The 18,813-nt window shown below is 43.3% G+C and overlaps 1 protein-coding gene across 1 annotated transcript; it reads left to right on the forward strand.

The window, feature by feature from the left end:
- The first annotated feature begins 1,654 nt into the window (after window positions 1-1,654).
- LOC139940716 (uncharacterized) lies at window positions 1,655-3,252 on the forward strand. The gene has a single exon (XM_071937079.1). It carries the CDS (start codon window positions 1,665-1,667, stop codon window positions 2,946-2,948), a length of 1,284 nt encoding a protein of 427 aa, XP_071793180.1. The 5' UTR covers window positions 1,655-1,664; the 3' UTR covers window positions 2,949-3,252.
- The last annotated feature ends 15,561 nt before the right edge of the window (window positions 3,253-18,813 follow it).

An 18,813-nucleotide genomic window follows, 5' to 3' on the forward strand; every position in this document is an offset into this window, starting at 1 on the left:
TTCCACCAGTTATGGGAATGGAAGGTCATCATGGTCTACCCGTAGCAACACATTCAAGGGCAACCGGAATGCTGATGACAAATCAAAAAAGTAGATCAGTTTCCTCAGACAGGTCGTCTCGTATTTTTTGTTCAACACTGGAGAACTCTTACGCAAGACAGCTGGATTCTCCAGTCAGTTTGTGGCCACAAGATAGAATTTATAAGTCCACCGTTTCAGTTGCAGGAAAGAGTACCTGCCAATCGTATGGACTCCGCACCTCAAGTAGAGTTAGTGCAAGCAGAAGTTCAAAAGTTATTGAAGAAAAAAGCCATCACACTGGAAGTTCCAGTGGAGGGCCAATTCATTTCCTCTCTGTTTTTAATTCCAAAGAAATCAGGAGAGCTTCGGCCGATCATAAATCTTCGTCCGCTAAACAAGTTTGTGCTTTATCAACACTTCAAGATGGAAGGAATAAACCTAGTAAAGGATTTGTTAAATCAAGACGACTTCTTGGGCTCAATCGACCTAAAGGACGCCTACCTCATGGTTCCTATTCACATGGAACATCGCAAATACCTCCGTTTCCGTTGGAAAGACAGTCTGTTTCAGTTTGCTTGTCTCCCCTTCGGCCTATCAAGCGCTCCAAGAACGTTTACGAAAGTTCTCAAACCAGTCGCTGCACATCTACGTCAGAGGGGAATTCGATGTGTGTTTTACCTAGACGACATCCTCATTCTAGGCAAAACATCAGAGGAATGCAAGGAAAACTTGAACATAACCACCAACCTACTTCAGAAGTTGGGTTTCTTGATAAATCACGACAAGTCTCATTTTGTCCCATCACACCAGTTAACTTACCTTGGTTTCCTCATCAATTCATCTACAATGACTTTGGCCCTGCCAGGGGAGAAAGTAAACAAGATTGTAGAACATTGCCTAAGCATTCTTCAAGCAAAAAAGTTGACGGTGAGGGATCTTGCACGACTACTCGGCCGCCTATCCTCGAGCATTCAGGCAGTCTTTCCGGCACCGCTGTTCTACCGAAGCCTACAACAGGACAAGGTGATTGCCCTACACAGAGAAAACTCGTACGAGTCCGAGTTGATACTTTCCCCGGCCTCTCGAGTGGAATTGGAAACTTGGATAAGCTGCATCAGAGTGTGGAACGGTCAAACCCTTCTCAACCCAACTCCAGATCTGACAATTCAGACAGACGCATCACTCCAGGGTTGGGGTGCCTGCCTAGGGAAGCTGCAGTGCAAGGGCAGATGGTCGTTACAGGAACAATCTCTACACATCAACCATCTCGAATTGCTGGCAGTGTTTTATGCCCTCAAGTCCTCAGTGAGTCAGAGACGGGACATCCACATCCGGGTGCAGGTAGACAACATGACAGCCCTGTCGTATATCAATCACAAAGGGGGCACTCACTCTCACGAGCTATCAAGCCTAGCAGTACAGATTTGGACATGGTGTTTAGCCAAACACATGACCCTAACAGCAGAATATCTGCCAGGGGTAGAAAACACGGAAGCCGACAAACTGTCTCGCATGTTCAACGACAGAACAAAATGGCACCTTCTTCCCGAAGTCTTCAGAAAAGTGACACGGGTGATGGGTGTCTGCCCGTCAATAGATCTGATTGCATCCCGCCTCAACACACAACTTCCGCAGTTCGTGTCATGGCTACCCGACCCTCTAGCCTGGAGAGTGGACGCATTCACCATCAACTGGGGAAACCTAGAGGTTTACTTGTTTCCCCCATTTGCACTTCTCGCAAGATGTCTTCAAAAGGTCCTTGCAGAAGGGGCCACAGTTCTTCTGATAGCCCCTGTGTGGAAAACGCAACCCTGGTACCCACGTCTGTTAGAACTCACAGTGAGAACTCCAGTCTTATTGCCTCGTCAATTGGAGCTACTGAGGTTGTGTCACAACAACCAATATCATCCAATGTGGAAAACCTTGCAGTTAGCCGCATGGAAGCTATCGGGCAATCTTTATCAGCAAGAGGTATTTCGCAGCAAGTGTCCTCCGTCATCCTATCATCCTGGCGCCATGGCACTAATGCCCAGTTCAATTCAGCATGGAACCGATGGAGTCGCTGGTGTGTTCAACGACAAGTTGATCCTGTTCGAGCACCTCTAGCTGACATCCTCGAGTTCTTGCACATTCTGTTCCAGCAAGGACTACAATATCGAACGATCAATGTTTATAGATCAGCAATTTCTTCAGCTCATGTTCCGGTGGAAGGAGCTCCGGTTGGTCAACATTCCCTGGTTTCAAGATTTTTCAAAGGAATCTTCAACATTCGTCCACCGCAGCCTAAATATTGTACAACATGGGATACCGGGAAGGTCCTACGGTACATCCTTTCACTCCCTCGGAATAGAGAGCTAAGTTTAAGGCTTATGACCTTGAAAACAGCTATGCTGGTTGCACTTGTTACGGCGGGACGCTGTTCTTCCTTAATCGCTTTGGACTTGCAGTTTATGCAAAAAACAAAAACAGCTTTTGTGTTTACCCTGGTGAAACCAACGAAGTGCTCTGCAGCCAGCAAGACTGCCAAGAAAGTGACTTTAACACATTATCCCCCCGACAGTAAACTCTGTGTGGTGAAAGCCTTGGAAGTATATCTTCAGAGGACAAAGCCTGCCCGAGGACAGGGTAAGGACAAACTTACCAGTCTGTTCTTGTCATTTGTGAAACCTGTTCATGCCGTGGTGTCCGCTACTATCGCACGGTGGTTGAGAACCATCATGGCTTCATCTGGTATAGATGTGTCTCATTATCGGGCACATTCTACTAGAGGAGCAGCCACCTCGGCAGCTGCTCGAGCAGGGGTATCTACAGCACAGATCCTGAAAGCTGCAGATTGGTCATCAGAGTCTACCTTTACAAGGTTTTACAGGAGAGATGTTACAACATCGGAGTTCCAGACAGCTGTCCTGGCTTCGGTCAAGCGTTGAAATATACAGGGTGAGTCTGACGACTAGGCTGAAATATAATTTCAAATTATGTTAAGGTACTTACCTGACATATAATTGGAATTATATGAAGCCGTAGGAGGAGAGACTCACACACCCTCCCTCTGCATCTCAGATTATCTTCTTCTTGCCCACCCATGAGTCTACCTCAGCCAGCTACTTACCTTCACTTACCTACAAAGAGACATGCTTCAATGGTTTGGAGAGGTATTTATGTGCTGGGGCATGGGCTCATTTGCATTTTTATGAATGGAGGAACTTTCCATTTTATTTAAAGGGTGGTTCAGACCGTATTAAAGGGAACATAATACAGGGTGAGTCTCTCCTCCTACGGCTTCATATAATTCCAATTATATGTCAGGTAAGTACCTTAACATAATTTGAAATTATATGCACTGTGTTATGTATGGGGGTGCGCTGGTGGAATTCAGTGATTGGGACTGGGATTTTGCGGGTCGCGGCTGGCTGTAGCGCCTTGATCAAGGCTATGAGCAACCCCGCCTACTTAAGCTTTTTTCTATCAAGAAGTTTGCAAGTCGGCCTAAACCTTTAGAAAATGGACGCGGGAATATTCCAGGATGACTACGGTACAAACTGCATCTCCCTAGCATTTTTTGCCCCAGAGTTATTCCAGAGCGTTGCTGAAAGTATTTAATTGTCCGGTCCTATTTTTTGAATGACCCCCTTATTGTTGGTTGGAATCCTGACTGCGCCGTGTCTTTGTATACGTTGTATACACGCACAGTGTACGTCAATTTCTAATGGGTGCCTGCTCACGCCGTGGCATCTGGCCCGCCTTAAAAAATCGTCAGAGCATTAAGTTATGTACGAGAGGAAAGCCCTTGAACATGGCAATCCTGTGGTGGTAAAATTTTGAAGATTGAGCATGATACTGGGATCGAAATTACCCGTTGTACATTTTGTTTTTCTCTCCGACAGCTCTGTGCGCAAAACTCCCATAGTGGAGGCTGTTGAAATCGTTTCTGAGCAACCCCGCCTACTTGATCATTTTTTTATCAAGAAGTGTGCAAGTCGCCCTAAACCTTTAAAAAATGGACGCAGGAATATGCCAGGATGACTACGGTACAAACTGCATCTCCCTAGCATTTTTTGTTCCAGTGTTATTCCAGAGCGTTGCTGAAAGTTTTTAATTTTCCGGTCCTATTTTTTGAATGACCCCCTTATTGTTGGTTGGAATCCTGACTGCGCCGTGTCTTTGTATACGTTGTATACACGCACAGTGTACGTCAATTTCTAATGGGTGCCTGCTCGCGCCGTGGCATCTGGCCCCTCCTTAAAAATCGTCAGAGCATTAAGTTTTGTACGAGAGGAAAGCCCTTGAACATTGCAATCCTGTGGTGGTAACATTTTGAAGATTGAGCATGATACTGGGATCGAAATTACCCGATGTACATTTCGTTTTCTCACCGACAGCTCTGTGTACAAAACTCCCATAGTGGAGGTTGTTGAAATCGTTTCTGAGCAACCCCGCCTACTTGAGGTTTTTCCTATCAAGAAGTGTGCAAGTCGCCCTAAACCTGTAATAAATGGACGCAGGAACATGCCAGGATGACAAAGGTACAAACTGCATCTCCCTAGCATTTTTTGTTCCAGAGTTATTCCAGAGCGTTGCTGAAAGTTTTTAATTGTCCGGGCCTATATTTTGAATGACCCCCTTATTGTTGGTTGGAACCCTGACTGCGCCGTGTATTTGTATACGTTGTATACACGCAGAGTGTAAGTCAATTTCTAATGGGTGCCTGCTCGCGCCGTCGCATCTGGCCCCGCCTTAAAAATCGTCAGAGCATCAAGTTTGTACGAGAGGACAGCCCTTGAACATGGCAATCCTGTGGTGGTACAATTTTGACGATTGAGCATGACACTGGGATCGAAATTACCCGTTGTACATTTTGTTTTTCTCTCCGACACTCTGTGCACAAAACTCCCTAGCCTCTACTGTCGCTTCGAAAATCCCCATAGCACTAATTTTTGTACGAGAGGAAAGCCCTTGAAATTGTCCATCCAATGGTGCTCAACTTGTTTTAATAGATTGAGCAATGATTTTGGGTTAAATTGACCCGTTGTACTTTTGATTTTCTTTGTGCACAAAAATCCCGTAGGGAGGCTTGTTGAGTTCGTTTCGGAGCACAGCCGCCTTCTTTTAATTTTCGGTATCAAGAAGTCTGGAAGCCGCTCTAAAACTTTGAAATTTGGTATCGGGGACATGCCAGGATGACGCAGGTACAAACTGCGTCTCTCTATCGTTTTTAGTTCCAGAATGATTCAAAAGCATAGCTGAAAGTTTTTATAAGTCCGGGCTTTTATTTCAACGCATATATTTGTTTTCACCAATAATCACCACATGCCGTGTGTATCATGCATTAAATGTCTCAAATTTTCGGGGTGTGTCGGGTCTACTCCCTGGCCTCTAGCGTCGCTTTGAAAATCCCAAATCCCCATAGCACTAATTTTTGTACGAGAGGAAAGCCCTTGAAATTGTCCATCCAATGGTGCAAAACTTGTTTAGATTGAGCAATGATTTTTGGTCAAATTGGCCCGTTGTACTTCTGATTTTCTCTGTGCACAAAAATCCCGTAGAGAGGCTTGTTGAGTTCGTTTCGGAGCACAGCCGCCTACTTATAATTTTCGGTATCATAGTGGAGGTTGTTGAAATCGTTTCTGAGCAACTCGCAAGAGCGATAGATTGAATTTCATTTTCCCTGTCTGAGTTTTATTATCGTCTTCATTAAAAAAAAAGCATTAAAAAGTGAATACATCAAATGTTGGGACATGCATCCAGGTAATGACAATATTCGAGTGTTTTCCATAACATTTACCTAATTGCTATAGGTAATATTTATGCGTGAAACTTTACATCAACAGTTCAGCTACGAAAGTATCCCATTCCGTGTGTACTGTACATTTTCGCATTGAAACCGACTTAAACACAACCTTCAAGGAAAAACGTATTTAGGACTTAAAATGGCGGCCATATTGACTTTTGCTAGATATTTTAAACAGCTGGAATTTGATTTTTTTATTTTTTAACCCGTATTCCCCTTAACCTTAAACTTTTTGGTGGCGGGGCCTATAGCACCCCTCCCCCATTAGAACCGCGTCTGTGCTGATTCAACACTTTTGTTAAACAAAATTGTCGGCGTTTTCCACGAACTGCTTCCACTGTGGCAAGCAACCGAAACCAAGTTGAGTTTTGCCCGACATGCCTAAGTGGTAGGGTGTGCCTTGGGGTGTGTCCACAATGTTCAAAATCTTTAACACACTATTTTTCTCATGTACAAATTTACCCAATCCCCTTCTTAAATCCCCGAAAGAATTAATTTCTAAGTTCCACAGAACACAGCGAAGACAAAATATGGGGGGGGGGTAACACATATTTCGATCAACGAATGGCTCTGCATTGAAGGGGTGGGGTAAAATTGCTATTGCTTTTACAATGAGTCGACCATAACTGTTTCATGATTTGGTGGTGGCGTTTGACACGAAATGCCCCCACTTTGCACGGGCCGAAATTTGGCAGGAGGTGTGTCCAAATGACCTCATAAGTTAACATACTATCTACTCTTGTACAGATCTATTCACAACCTGTAAACTCATGGAAATAATTAATTATCGACATACACAGAACATAATGAAAACACAATAAGAAGAAAGGGGGGCTTGCGATTGCTTTCACAGGGAGTCCACCACTCATGAAAATTTTGTGCTGGCGTATGCCATTGAATTGCCACCACTTTGGCAAGAAACCAAACGCTGAACACTGCTGGTATGTGACAGATGGTGACCCTATAATTCTAATACACACTATTTCCCATTTGTACACAAAATACCAAACCTCTAAAAATCCTCGAAGGAGTTCATTCATGAGATTCCAGAATACAATGGAGACACAAGAGGAGGGTGTTGGGGGGGGGGGGGTTATACATACATCTCAAACACCAAATGGCTGTGCAGTATGCCAACCTTAAATAAAGAACATTCTTGGTTCGTCATACAAAGAATGGTGAAGTTAATGTACTACTTAATACTTGGTCATCTTAAACCGTACTTCAGGTGGGTTAATGCTCTCGAAGTCACTGTATGTATTACGGTCAGCTTCCCAGTTATTTAAGACAAAGCCTTCACTGCCGACACTAGTTTGTTTGCAGTCTCCCTGGACCAGCCCGTGGGTTGACTTTTGATGGTATTATCCGTAAAACCTGTACATTTGCGTTACGAGGAAACAAAGACAACATCACGGTCAGAAAGGCAACCCAAGTGGACAGGATTGTGATGGCCGAATGATGTGAAGTCCTTAGTTCAATATTCAACTGGATCATTTTTTTTGTCTTTGGTAAGTTTCCTCTGTTCATTTGGACACAGAGCAAGCCCTTGCTTTGGCACACCAGGGACACAGTTTGCTGGGTTCAAGCTTCCTGGTCTCACTCATAGATGATGGGACGGGCGCAGATGCTGGGTAGGGGCGCACAGATGCTGAAGGGTGCAAGTAAAATACGGCATTATGTTTTTGTACGTGAGGGCATGGCAATTTTTTTTGTCGCATTTTAAACTTGTTGTGCGAGTTAAAATGTCTTCATCAATGATTACACATAGCACACAATTATGTGAGATTCTGTGAAATTTTCGAGGTGGTTCACTGCGTCTGAAAACAACTCGTCCCTGCAATTGCACCAGAGAGCCAAGTTTGCTTTGTTTAGCTGTAAAACCAACATATATCAAAATAGCGCCTTGCCTTACCTCACCAAGCTTCTGAACACCTAAAACCATTTTAATGTCTTGCTAAGTTTTCTGGTTTTAAAGGGTTTAGGTACTTTTTGTACACAAAACACAGTGTCCACAGATTTACATTAAACTTTCACCGTTTGAAGATAATGGTAATAGTTGCTGAGGTGCTGTAGTTTTTGGGTGAGTAAAACAATGTCATGGAATTACGTTTTTACATGCTAACATAATTTTCGTCTCATGATCACTGAAAATTATTTTCATGACATTGTTTTACTCATTTGTCAAAAACTACAACACTTCAGGGGGTAATAACTTCAGGGAAGCTTTCTACTATCATTCTCTTTAAACTGTGTCAGTTAAATGTAAATATTTTGACTTTTTTTTTTGGCCTACAAAAAGTATAGACCCCTTAAATATATGTAGTCAAACTGTTGTACATTTCTGCCAGGCGTTTTGTTTTTGTGATTTTTTTTATCATATTATTTTCACTTTGTTATAGAAAAACAAAGCTGCACAGGAAAGATTTGGGGAAACGCGCGCCGATGGGCCATAATCGGCTGTATTTTCGACTAAAAACGAAGCCCTATTATTAAGTTGAATGTTGTGCTGTTGATTTAAATCACTTTTGCTGTTTCATATTTAAATTATTCTTCTACAAAACGGGTTCTTTTGAGAGTACTGTTAAATTACGTAAATTACTGAGGTTAGAGCGAGTTCACGCGCCGTGGATTTTGTGCTGTACACGGCGTGAAGTCGGGCTGGACCAATGGCCGAGACCGCAATTTTTAAGGCGTCCGACTCTAGCTATCCCTTCCAATTTAAAATAACTTGAGGGTGAAAATAAATGAATTTGCAGCTTCTTCAGGAGATTTGTATTTACAATATTAGCAACAAAATCATTACAACGAGGGCAATGAAACCACACTTTCCGTGCAAAAACACATGACATCGTGTTAACATTCTCGTGGAATTTCCTAGTTGGGCGACTGTTTGTTTTACCTGTGACTGGCATTGTTCAGCCATCCGTAAGGTCTCAAATGACAAAATCCGGATTATTCTTCGAATTGAGTCTTTATTGAGCCAGAAATTGCAACAGTAATCGTGTCTTCTTATAGCACGTTTATATGCAGTACGCCGTGTTTGTTTACATTTTACCCACTATGTCACGTGAGGCACGGAGCGCAATCGGTCTATTGATTATGACCATGAAAACACCAGATTTTAAGCACCAACACTGTAGCGCAGTGCGTAAGGTGCTGGGACTGTTTCAGCAACTCGGATCACCCGGTCCGGGTTCGAATACCGTCTGTCTCTAATATAGATTCAAGGCTTTTTGCTGCCCCTGATGGGACAGTGTGATTGGGATCTGCCTTGTTTTCTCCCCTAAAGGGACAGGGCCCGCGTGGTGGCTAGGGTTCGAGGCAGGGGGGATGTGCTCTGGGTCGGATGCAAATCCTGAAGGGTTCTATATGGCAAAGGGGAGGGGCCAGTGTGTGCTATTAACTGAACCGGCGCCTGAATGCCTGACACTTCCGGAGCGTAACCTTTTATATTTTTCCACCAGATTAAGTTTGCATTCTTCAATTTCTTTATTGTCCATTTTGTCTTACCCGCTGCCAAAACATTAGGACTCAAACTTCCTCTAGTTATCGGGCAACGTCGGTAGCCTAGTTGATAATACACCGCTCTTGAACTTTAGGGGTCCCGGGTTCGAATCCCACCCGAGGAACATGATATTTTGTTCACGGAATATTTTTGTTCACGGGACTCGGGAAAGTATCCTGAGTTTACAGTGCTAACACACATCGGTGTATGGGTCAAAAACAAAATTAATTTTCTCTATAATATTTATGTTTATATGTTATTATTGTTGTTATTATTTATCACGCATACTGGTATAACTGGTATGTATCTGGTAATTGTTTTAAACAGTGTTTACATTAATTAACTAGGTCAGACTTGTTCTCTCTAATACGAAGGCGGGTTCACTTTTGTTTTAAAAGGAGGGAGCTACTGCCTTAGTGAAAACACATTGTTTTCGTATCTAATCTTGTGGGAAACTCTTGTTTTTTTGTACATAGAATATAGTAGCCTGTTTAAAGGAACGTTACAGAATTGGTAAGAAACAAAATCGTGAAAATCACAGATTTACACAAAACTTACACGGTCTAATGATAATGATGGTTGAAAACATCCCATGAAATATTTATGTCTGCAATCTCATATTTGATAAGAAATAAATAACATAACTTTGCATTTAGAGTTTATCGCTCAGTGAGCGTTTTGTTAAATTTTTTGTTTGCATCAATGCCATGCAAAATGTGTAATCGTTTTTTTACTTTTTCTCGTGACCCAGATGGCCGATCAATTTGAAACTTCTACGGATTTGTCAGTTTATGTATATGGTGGATTTTATAAAGTGCTTACACTGCCAGCAACTATTTTGATTTTAAGATCAAAAGGGGGCCCTTGATATTAAAAGGAACAATTTTGTTTTAGTTTGTTTTAAGGATCCGTGTTGAGAATATTGAAAGAAATACAGGATTATTGTTTGTTTGCGGACCAATATACTAATTTCTGTCAAAAAACAAGGTTTGATGATGACGAAACACAGTTCATGCGTCATTAATTTATGTTTGATACGAAAAAAAAGCCCTTAACACAATAGGAAACATTTTGTCTTTATTGGATTTGCAGTTGTTTGATTTTTGTATGAACAATTTACTCTTTTGTCACCAAAAACATTAATTTTTTACATTTTCACAGACAAATTGTTCACTTTGTACAATTGTTTTTATGATTCTTATTTTTAATCAATCAAAAACTCAACGTAGCTTTACGAGCACAGTTTTTGCATTACCAAAACCTACCTTTGTCGAAAACTTCCACTTTTCCTTCAAAATCGAAACATGGAAATATGCAACTAAAGTATGTGTTTCTCTATCTCAGTTATTTTTACTAAGTTACAAATCAACAAAGCAACATTTAAGTTGTTCATTTCATGAAACTCATTCTTTTAGCTTCAAAATTAGCTTTGCGATGGATTTACCACATAAAACTCCACATTTGTGAAATAATAACAGACATATTGGTAAAAGCATTAATATTGTTTCAGATGGCACTTTATTTTCCACCAAACTGTCACTTGAACGATCTTCAATAATTTTAAGACACAAAGTACAAAAAGGCATACCATAAAGCCACATTGGCTATGAGCGGTGCCAATTGGCACCCTTCATGAAGATTCTATACTCCTACCCACAGAGAGTAAAATGAATACAAAAAGGCAAACCATAAAGTTGCTTTGGCTATGAGGGGTGCCAATTGGCACCCTTCATGAAGAGTCTATACTCCTATGTACAGAGAGTAAAATGAATACAAAAAGGCATACCATAAAGTCAGTTTGGCTATGAGGGGTGCCAATTGGCACCCTTCATGAAGAGTCTATACTCCTATGTACAGAGATTAAAATGAGTACAAAAAATCAAACAATAAAGTAACTTGGCTATGAGGGGTGCCGATTGGCACCCTTCATGAAGAGTCTATCAGAGACTGAAATTAATACAAAAAGGCAAACCATAAAAATGCTTTGGGAATGAGGGGTGCCGATTGGCACCCTTCATGAATAGTCTATACTCCTATGTACAGAGAGTAAAATGAATACAAAAAGGCAGACCATAAAGTTGCTTTGGCTATGAGGGGTGCCAATTGGCACCCTTCATGATGAGCCTCCTCCTATGTACAGAGACTAAAATGAACACAAAAAGACAAACAATAAAGTAACTTGGCTATGAGGGGTGCCGATTGGCACCTTTCATAAAGATTCTATACTACTATGTACCGAGAGTAAAATTAATACAAAAAGGCAGACCATAAAGTTGTTTTGGCTATGAGGGGTGCCAATTGGCACCCTTCATGATGAGCCTCCTCCTATGTACAGAGACTAAAATGAACACAAAACGACAAACAATAAAGTAACTTGGCTATAAGGGGTGCCGATTGGCACCTTTCATAAAGATTCTATACTACTATGTACCGAGAGTAAAATTAATACAAAAAGGCAAACCATAAAGTTGTTTTTGGCTATGAGGGGTGCCAATTGGCACCCTTCATGAGGAGTCTATCAGAGAGTAAAATGAATACAAACAGGCAAACCATAAAGTTGCTTTGGCTATGAGGGGTGCCAATTGGCACCCTTTATGAAGAGTCTATACTCATGTACAGAGAGTAAAATGAATACAAAAATACACTCTATTGAATCACAGTGGCTACATGAGGGGTGCCAAAACGGGCTAACTAAAAAGCCCATTTTTATAACTGTTTTTAATTGTCTGGCCTATTTTTTTCAATGACCCCCTTATTGTCGGTTGGAACCCTGACTGCGCCGTGTCTTTGTATACGCTGTATACACGCACAGTGTACGTCAATTTCTAGTGGGTGCCTGCTCGCGCCGTCGCATCTGGCCCCACCTTGAAAATCGTCAGAGCTTTAAGTTTGGTACGAGAGGAAAGCCCTTGAAAATGGCAATCCTGTGGTGGTAAAATTTTGAAGATTGGGCAGGATGCTGGGATCGAAATTAGCCGTTGTACATTTTGTTTTTCTCTCCGACAGCTCTGTGCGCAAAACTCCCATAGTGGAGGCTGTTGAAATCGTTTCTGAGCAACCCCGCCTACGTGAGGTTTTTCTATCAAGAAGTGTGCAAGTCGCCCTAAACCTTTAAGAAATGGATGCAGGAATATGCCAGCATGACTAAGGTACAAACTGCATCTCCCTAGCATTTTTCTGTTGCAGAGTTATTCCAGAGGGTAGCTGAAAGTTTTAATTGTGCGGCCTATTTTTTTCAATGACCCCCTTATTGTCGGTTGGAACCCTGACTGCGCCGTGTCTTTGTATACGCTGTATACACGCACAGTGTACGTCAATTTCTAGTGGGTGCCTGCTCGCGCCGTCGCATCTGGCTCCACCTTAAAAATCGTCAGAGCTTTAAGTTTGGTACGAGAGGAAAGCCCTTGAACATGGCAATCCTGTGGTGGTAAAATTTTGAAGATTGAGCAGGATACTGGGATCGAAATTACCCGTTGTACATTTTGTTTTTCTCTCCGACAGCTCTGTGCGCTAAACTCCCATAGTGGAGGCTGTTGAAATCGTTTCTGAGCAACCCCGCCTACTTGAGGTTTTTCCTATCAAGAAGTGTGCAAGTCGCCCTAAACCTTTAAGAAATGGACGCAGGAATATGCCAGCATGACTAAGGTACAAACTGCATCTCCCTAGCATTTTTGGTTGCAGAGTTATTCCAGAGCGTAGCTGAAAGTTTTTAATTGTCCGGCCTATTTTTTTCAATGACCCCCTTATTGTCGGTTGGAACCCTGACTGCGCCGTGTCTTTGTCTACGCTGTATACACGCACAGTGTACGTCAATTTCTAGTGGGTGCCTGCTCGCGCCGTCGCATCTGGCCCCGCCTTGAAAATCGTCAGAGCTTTAAGTTTGGTACGAGAGGAAAGCCCTTGAAAATGGCAATCCTGTGGTGGTAAAATTTTAAAGATTGAGCAGGATACTGGGGATCGAAATTACCCGTTGTACATTTTGTTTTTTCTCTCCGACAGCTATGTGCGCAAAACTCCCATAGTGGAGGCTGTTGAAATCGTTTCTGAGCAACCCCGCCTACTTGAGGTTTTTCCTATCAAGAAGTGTGCAAGTCGCCCTAAACCTTTATGAAATGGACGCAGGAATATGCCAGCATGACTAAGGTACAAACTGCATCTCCCTAGCATTTTTGGTTGCAGAGTTATTCCAGAGCGTAGCTGAAAGTTTTTAATTGTCCGGCCTATTTTTTTCAATGACCCCCTTATTGTCGGTTGGAACCCTGACTGCGCCGTGTCTTTGTCTACGCTGTATACACGCACAGTGTACGTCAATTTCTAGTGGGTGCCTGCTCGCGCCGTCGCATCTGGCCCCGCCTTGAAAATCGTCAGAGCTTTAAATTTGGTACGAGAGGAAAGCCCTTGAACGTGGCAATCCTGTGGTGGTAAAATTTTGAAGATTGAGCAGGATACTGGGATCGAAATTACCCGTTGTACATTTTGTTTTTCTCTCCGACAGCTCTGTGCGCAAAACTCCCATAGTGGAGGCTGTTGAAATCGTTTCTGAGCAACCCCGCCTACTTGAGGTTTTTCCTATCAAGAAGTGTGCAAGTCGCCCTAAACCTTTAAGAAATGGACGCAGGAATATGCCAGCATGACTAAGGTACAAACTGCATCTCCCTAGCATTTTTGGTTGCAGAGTTATTCCAGAGCGTAGCTGAAAGTTTTTAAATGCCCGGCCTATTTTTTTCAATAACCCCCTTATTGTCGGTTGGAACCCTGACTGCGCCGTGTCTTTGTATACGCTGTATACACGCACAGTGTACGTCAATTTCTAGTGGGTGCCTGCTCGCGCCGTCGCATCTGGCCCCACCTTAAAAATCGTCAGAGCTTTAAGTTTAGTCCGAGAGGAAAGCCCTTGAACATGGCAATCCTGTGTTGGTAAAATTTTGAAGATTGAGCAGGATACTGGGATCGAAATTACCCGTTGTACATTTTGTTTTTCTCTCCGACAGCTCTGTGCGCAAAACTCCCATAGTGGAGGCTGTTGAAATCGTTTCTGAGCAACCCCGCCTACTTGAGGTTTTTCCTACCAAGAAGTGTTAACAATCGTCAGAGCTTCACGTTTGGTACGAGAGGAAAGCCCTTGAACATGGCAATCCTGTGGTGGTAAAATTTTGAAGATTGAGCAGGATACTGGGATCGAAATTACCCGTTGTACATTTTGTTTTTCTCTCCGACAGCTCTGTGCACAAAACTCCCATAGTGGAGGCTGTTGAAATTGTTTCTGAGCAACCCCGTGAACTTGACCTTTTTTCTATCAAGAAGTGTGCAAGTCGCCCTGAATCTTAAGAAAATGGACGCAGGATTATGCCAGCATGACTAAGGTACAAACTGCATCTTCCTAGCATTTTTTGTTCCAGAGTTATTCCAGAGCGTAGCTGAAAGTTTTTAATTGTCCGGCCTTTTTTTTGAATGACCCCCTTATTGTTGGTTGGAACCCTGACTGCGCCGTGTCTTTGTATACGCTGTATACACGCACAGTGTACGTCAATTTCTAGTGGGTGCCTGCTCGCGCCGTCGCATCTGGCCACGCCTTGAAAATCGTCAGAGCTTTAAATTTGGTACGAGAGAAAAGCCCTTGAAAATGGCAATCCTGTGGTGGTAAAATTTTAAAGATTGAGCAGGATACTGGGATCGAAATTACCCGTTGTACATTTTGTTTTTCTCTCCGACAGCTCTGTGCGCAAAACTCCCATAGTGGAGGCTGTTGAAATCGTTTCTGAGCAACACCGCCTACTTGAGGTTTTTCCTATCAAGAAGTGTGCAAGTCGCCCTAAACCTTTAAGAAATGGACGCAGGAATATGCCAGCATGACTAAGGTACAAACTGCATCTCCCTAGCATTTTTGGTTGCAGAGTTATTCCAGAGCGTAGCTGAAAGTTTTTAAATGCCCGGCCTATTTTTTTCAATAACCCCCTTATTGTCGGTTGGAACCCTGACTGCGCCGTGTCTTTGTATACGCTGTATACACGCACAGTGTACGTCAATTTCTAGTGGGTGCCTGCTCGCGCCGTCGCATCTTGCCCCACCTTAAAAATCGTCAGAGCTTTAAGTTTGGTCCGAGAGGAAAGCCCTTGAACATGGCAATCCTGTGTTGGTAAAATTTTGAAGATTGAGCAGGATACTGGGATCGAAATTACCCGTTGTACATTTTGTTTTTCTCTCCGACAGCTCTGTGCGCAAAACTCCCATAGTGGAGGCTGTTGAAATCGTTTCTGAGCAACCCCGCCTACTTGAGGTTTTTCCTATCAAGAAGTGTACAAGTCGCCCTAAACCTTTAAAAAATGGACGCAGGAATATGCCAGCATGACTAAGGTACAAACTGCATCTCCCTAGCATTTATGGTTGCAGAGTTATTCCAGAGCGTAGCTGAAAGTTTTTGAATGCCCGGCCTATTTTTTTCAATGACCCCCTTATTGTCGGTTGGAACCCTGACTGCGCCGTGTCTTTGTATACGCTGTATACACGCACAGTGTACGTCAATTTCTAGTGGGTGCCTGCTCGCGCCGTCGCATCTGGCCCCACCTTAAAAATCGTCAGAGCTTTAAGTTTGGTCCGAGAGGAAAGCCCTTGAACATGGCAATCCTGTGTTGGTAAAATTTTGAAGATTGAGCAGGATACTGGGATCGAAATTACCCGTTGTACATTTTGTTTTTCTCTCCGACAGCTCTGTGCGCAAAACTCCCATAGTGGAGGCTGTTGAAATCGTTTCTGAGCAACCCCGCCTACTTGAGGTTTTTCCTATCAAGAAGTGTACAAGTCGCCCTAAACCTTTAAAAAATGGACGCAGGAATATGCCAGCATGACTAAGGTACAAACTGCATCTCCCTAGCATTTATGGTTGCAGAGTTATTCCAGAGCGTAGCTGAAAGTTTTTGAATGCCCGGCCTATTTTTTTCAATGACCCCCTTATTGTCGGTTGGAACCCTGACTGCGCCGTGTCTTTGTATACGCTGTTTACACGCACAGTGTACGTCAATTTCTAGTGGGTGCCTGCTCGCGCCGTCGCATCTGGCCCCACCTTAAAAATCGTCAGAGCTTTAAGTTTGGTACGAGAGGAAAGCCCTTGAACATGGCAATCCTGTGATGGTAAAATGTTGAAGATTGAGCAGGATACTGGGATCGAAATTACCCGTTGTACATTTTGTTTTTCTCTCCGACAGCTCTGTGCGCAAAACTCCCATAGTGGAGGCTGTTGAAATTGTTTCTGAGCAACCCCGTGAACTTGACCTTTTTTCTATCAAGAAGTGTGCAAGTCGCCCTGAATCTTAAGAAAATGGACGCAGGATTATGCCAGCATGACTAAGGTACAAACTGCATCTTCCTAGCATTTTTTGTTCCAGAGTTATTCCAGAGCGTAGCTGAAAGTTTTTAATTGTCCGGCCTATTTTTTGAATAACCCCCTTATTGTTGGTTGGAACCCTGACTGCGCCGTGTCTTTGTATACGCTGTATACACGCACAGTGTACGTCAATTTCTAGTGGGTGCCTGCTCGCGCCGTCGCATCTGGCCCCACCTTAAAAATCGTCAGAGCTTTAAGTTTGGTACGAGAGGAAAGCCCTTGAACATGGCATTCCTGTGATGGTAAAATGTTGAAGATTGAGCAGGATACTGGGATCGAAATTACCCGTTGTACATTTTGTTTTTCTCTCCGACAGCTCTGTGCGCAAAACTCCCATAGTGGAGGCTGTTGAAATCGTTTCTGAGCAACCCCGCCTACTTGAGGTTTTTCCTATCAAGAAGTGTGCAAGTCGCCCTAAACCTTTAAGAAATGGACGCAGGAATATGCCAGCATGACTAAGGTACAAACTGCATCTCCCTAGCATTTTTGGTTGCAGAGTTATTCCAGAGCGTAGCTGAAAGTTTTTAAATGCCCGGCCTATTTTTTTCAATAACCCCCTTATTGTCGGTTGGAACCCTGACTGCGCCGTGTCTTTGTATACGCTGTATACACGCACAGTGTACGTCAATTTCTAGTGGGTGCCTGCTCGCGCCGTCGCATCTGGCCCCACCTTAAAAATCGTCAGAGCTTTAAGTTTGGTCCGAGAGGAAAGCCCTTGAACATGGCAATCCTGTGTTGGTAAAATTTTGAAGATTGAGCAGGATACTGGGATCGAAATTACCCGTTGTACATTTTGTTTTTCTCTCCGACAGCTCTGTGCGCAAAACTCCCATAGTGGAGGCTGTTGAAATCGTTTCTGAGCAACCCCGCCTACTTGAGGTTTTTCCTATCAAGAAGTGTACAAGTCGCCCTAAACCTTTAAGAAGTGGACGCAGGAATATGCCAGCATGACTAAGGTACAAACTGCATCTCCCTAGCATTTTTGGTTGCAGAGTTATTCCAGAGCGTAGCTGAAAGTTTTTAATTGTCCGGCCTATTTTTTTCAACGACCCCCTTATTGTCGGTTGGAACCCTGACTGCGCCGTGTCTTTGTATACGCTGTATACACGCACAGTGTACGTCAATTTCTAGTGGGTGCCTGCTCGCGCCGTCGCATCTGGCCCCGCCTTGAAAATTGTCAGAGCTTTAAATTTGGTACGAGAGGAAAGCCCTTGAAGATGGCAATCCTGTGGTGGTAAAATGTTGAAGATTGAGCAGGATACTGGGATCGAAATTACCCGTTGTACATTTTGTTTTTCTCTCCGACAGCTCTGTGCGCAAAACTCCCATAGTGGAGGCTGTTGAAATCGTTTCTGAGCAACCCCGCCTACTTGAGGTTTTTCCTATCAAGAAGTGTGCAAGTCGCCCTAAACCTTTAAAAAATGGACGCAGGAATATGCCAGCATGACTAAGGTACAAACTGCATCTCCCTAGCATTTTTGGTTGCAGAGTTATTCCAGAGCGTAGCTGAAAGTTTTTAAATGCCCGGTCTATTTTTTTCAATAACCCCCTTATTGTCGGTTGGAACCCTGACTGCGCCGTGTCTTTGTATACGCTGTATACACGCACAGTGTACGTCAATTTCTAGTGGGTGCCTGCTCGCGCCGTCGCATCTGGCCCCACCTTAAAAATCGTCAGAGCTTTAAGTTTGGTCCGAGAGGAAAGCCCTTGAACATGGCAATCCTGTGTTGGTAAAATTTTGAAGATTGAGCAGGATACTGGGATCGAAATTACCCGTTGTACATTTTGTTTTTCTCTCCGACAGCTCTGAGCGCAAAACTCCCATAGTGGAGGCTGTTGAAATCGTTTCTGAGCAACCCCGCCTACTTGAGGTTTTTCCTATCAAGAAGTGTACAAGTCGCCCTAAACCTTTAAAAAATGGACGCAGGAATATGCCAGCATGACTAAGGTACAAACTGCATCTCCCTAGCATTTATGGTTGCAGAGTTATTCCAGAGCGTAGCTGAAAGTTTTTGAATGCCCGGCCTATTTTTTTCAATGACCCCCTTATTGTCGGTTGGAACCCTGACTGCGCCGTGTCTTTGTATACGCTGTATACACGCACAGTGTACGTCAATT

Source organism: Asterias amurensis, chromosome 8 (assembly GCF_032118995.1).
Source record: "Asterias amurensis chromosome 8, ASM3211899v1".
Lineage (NCBI taxonomy): Eukaryota > Metazoa > Echinodermata > Asteroidea > Forcipulatida > Asteriidae > Asterias > Asterias amurensis.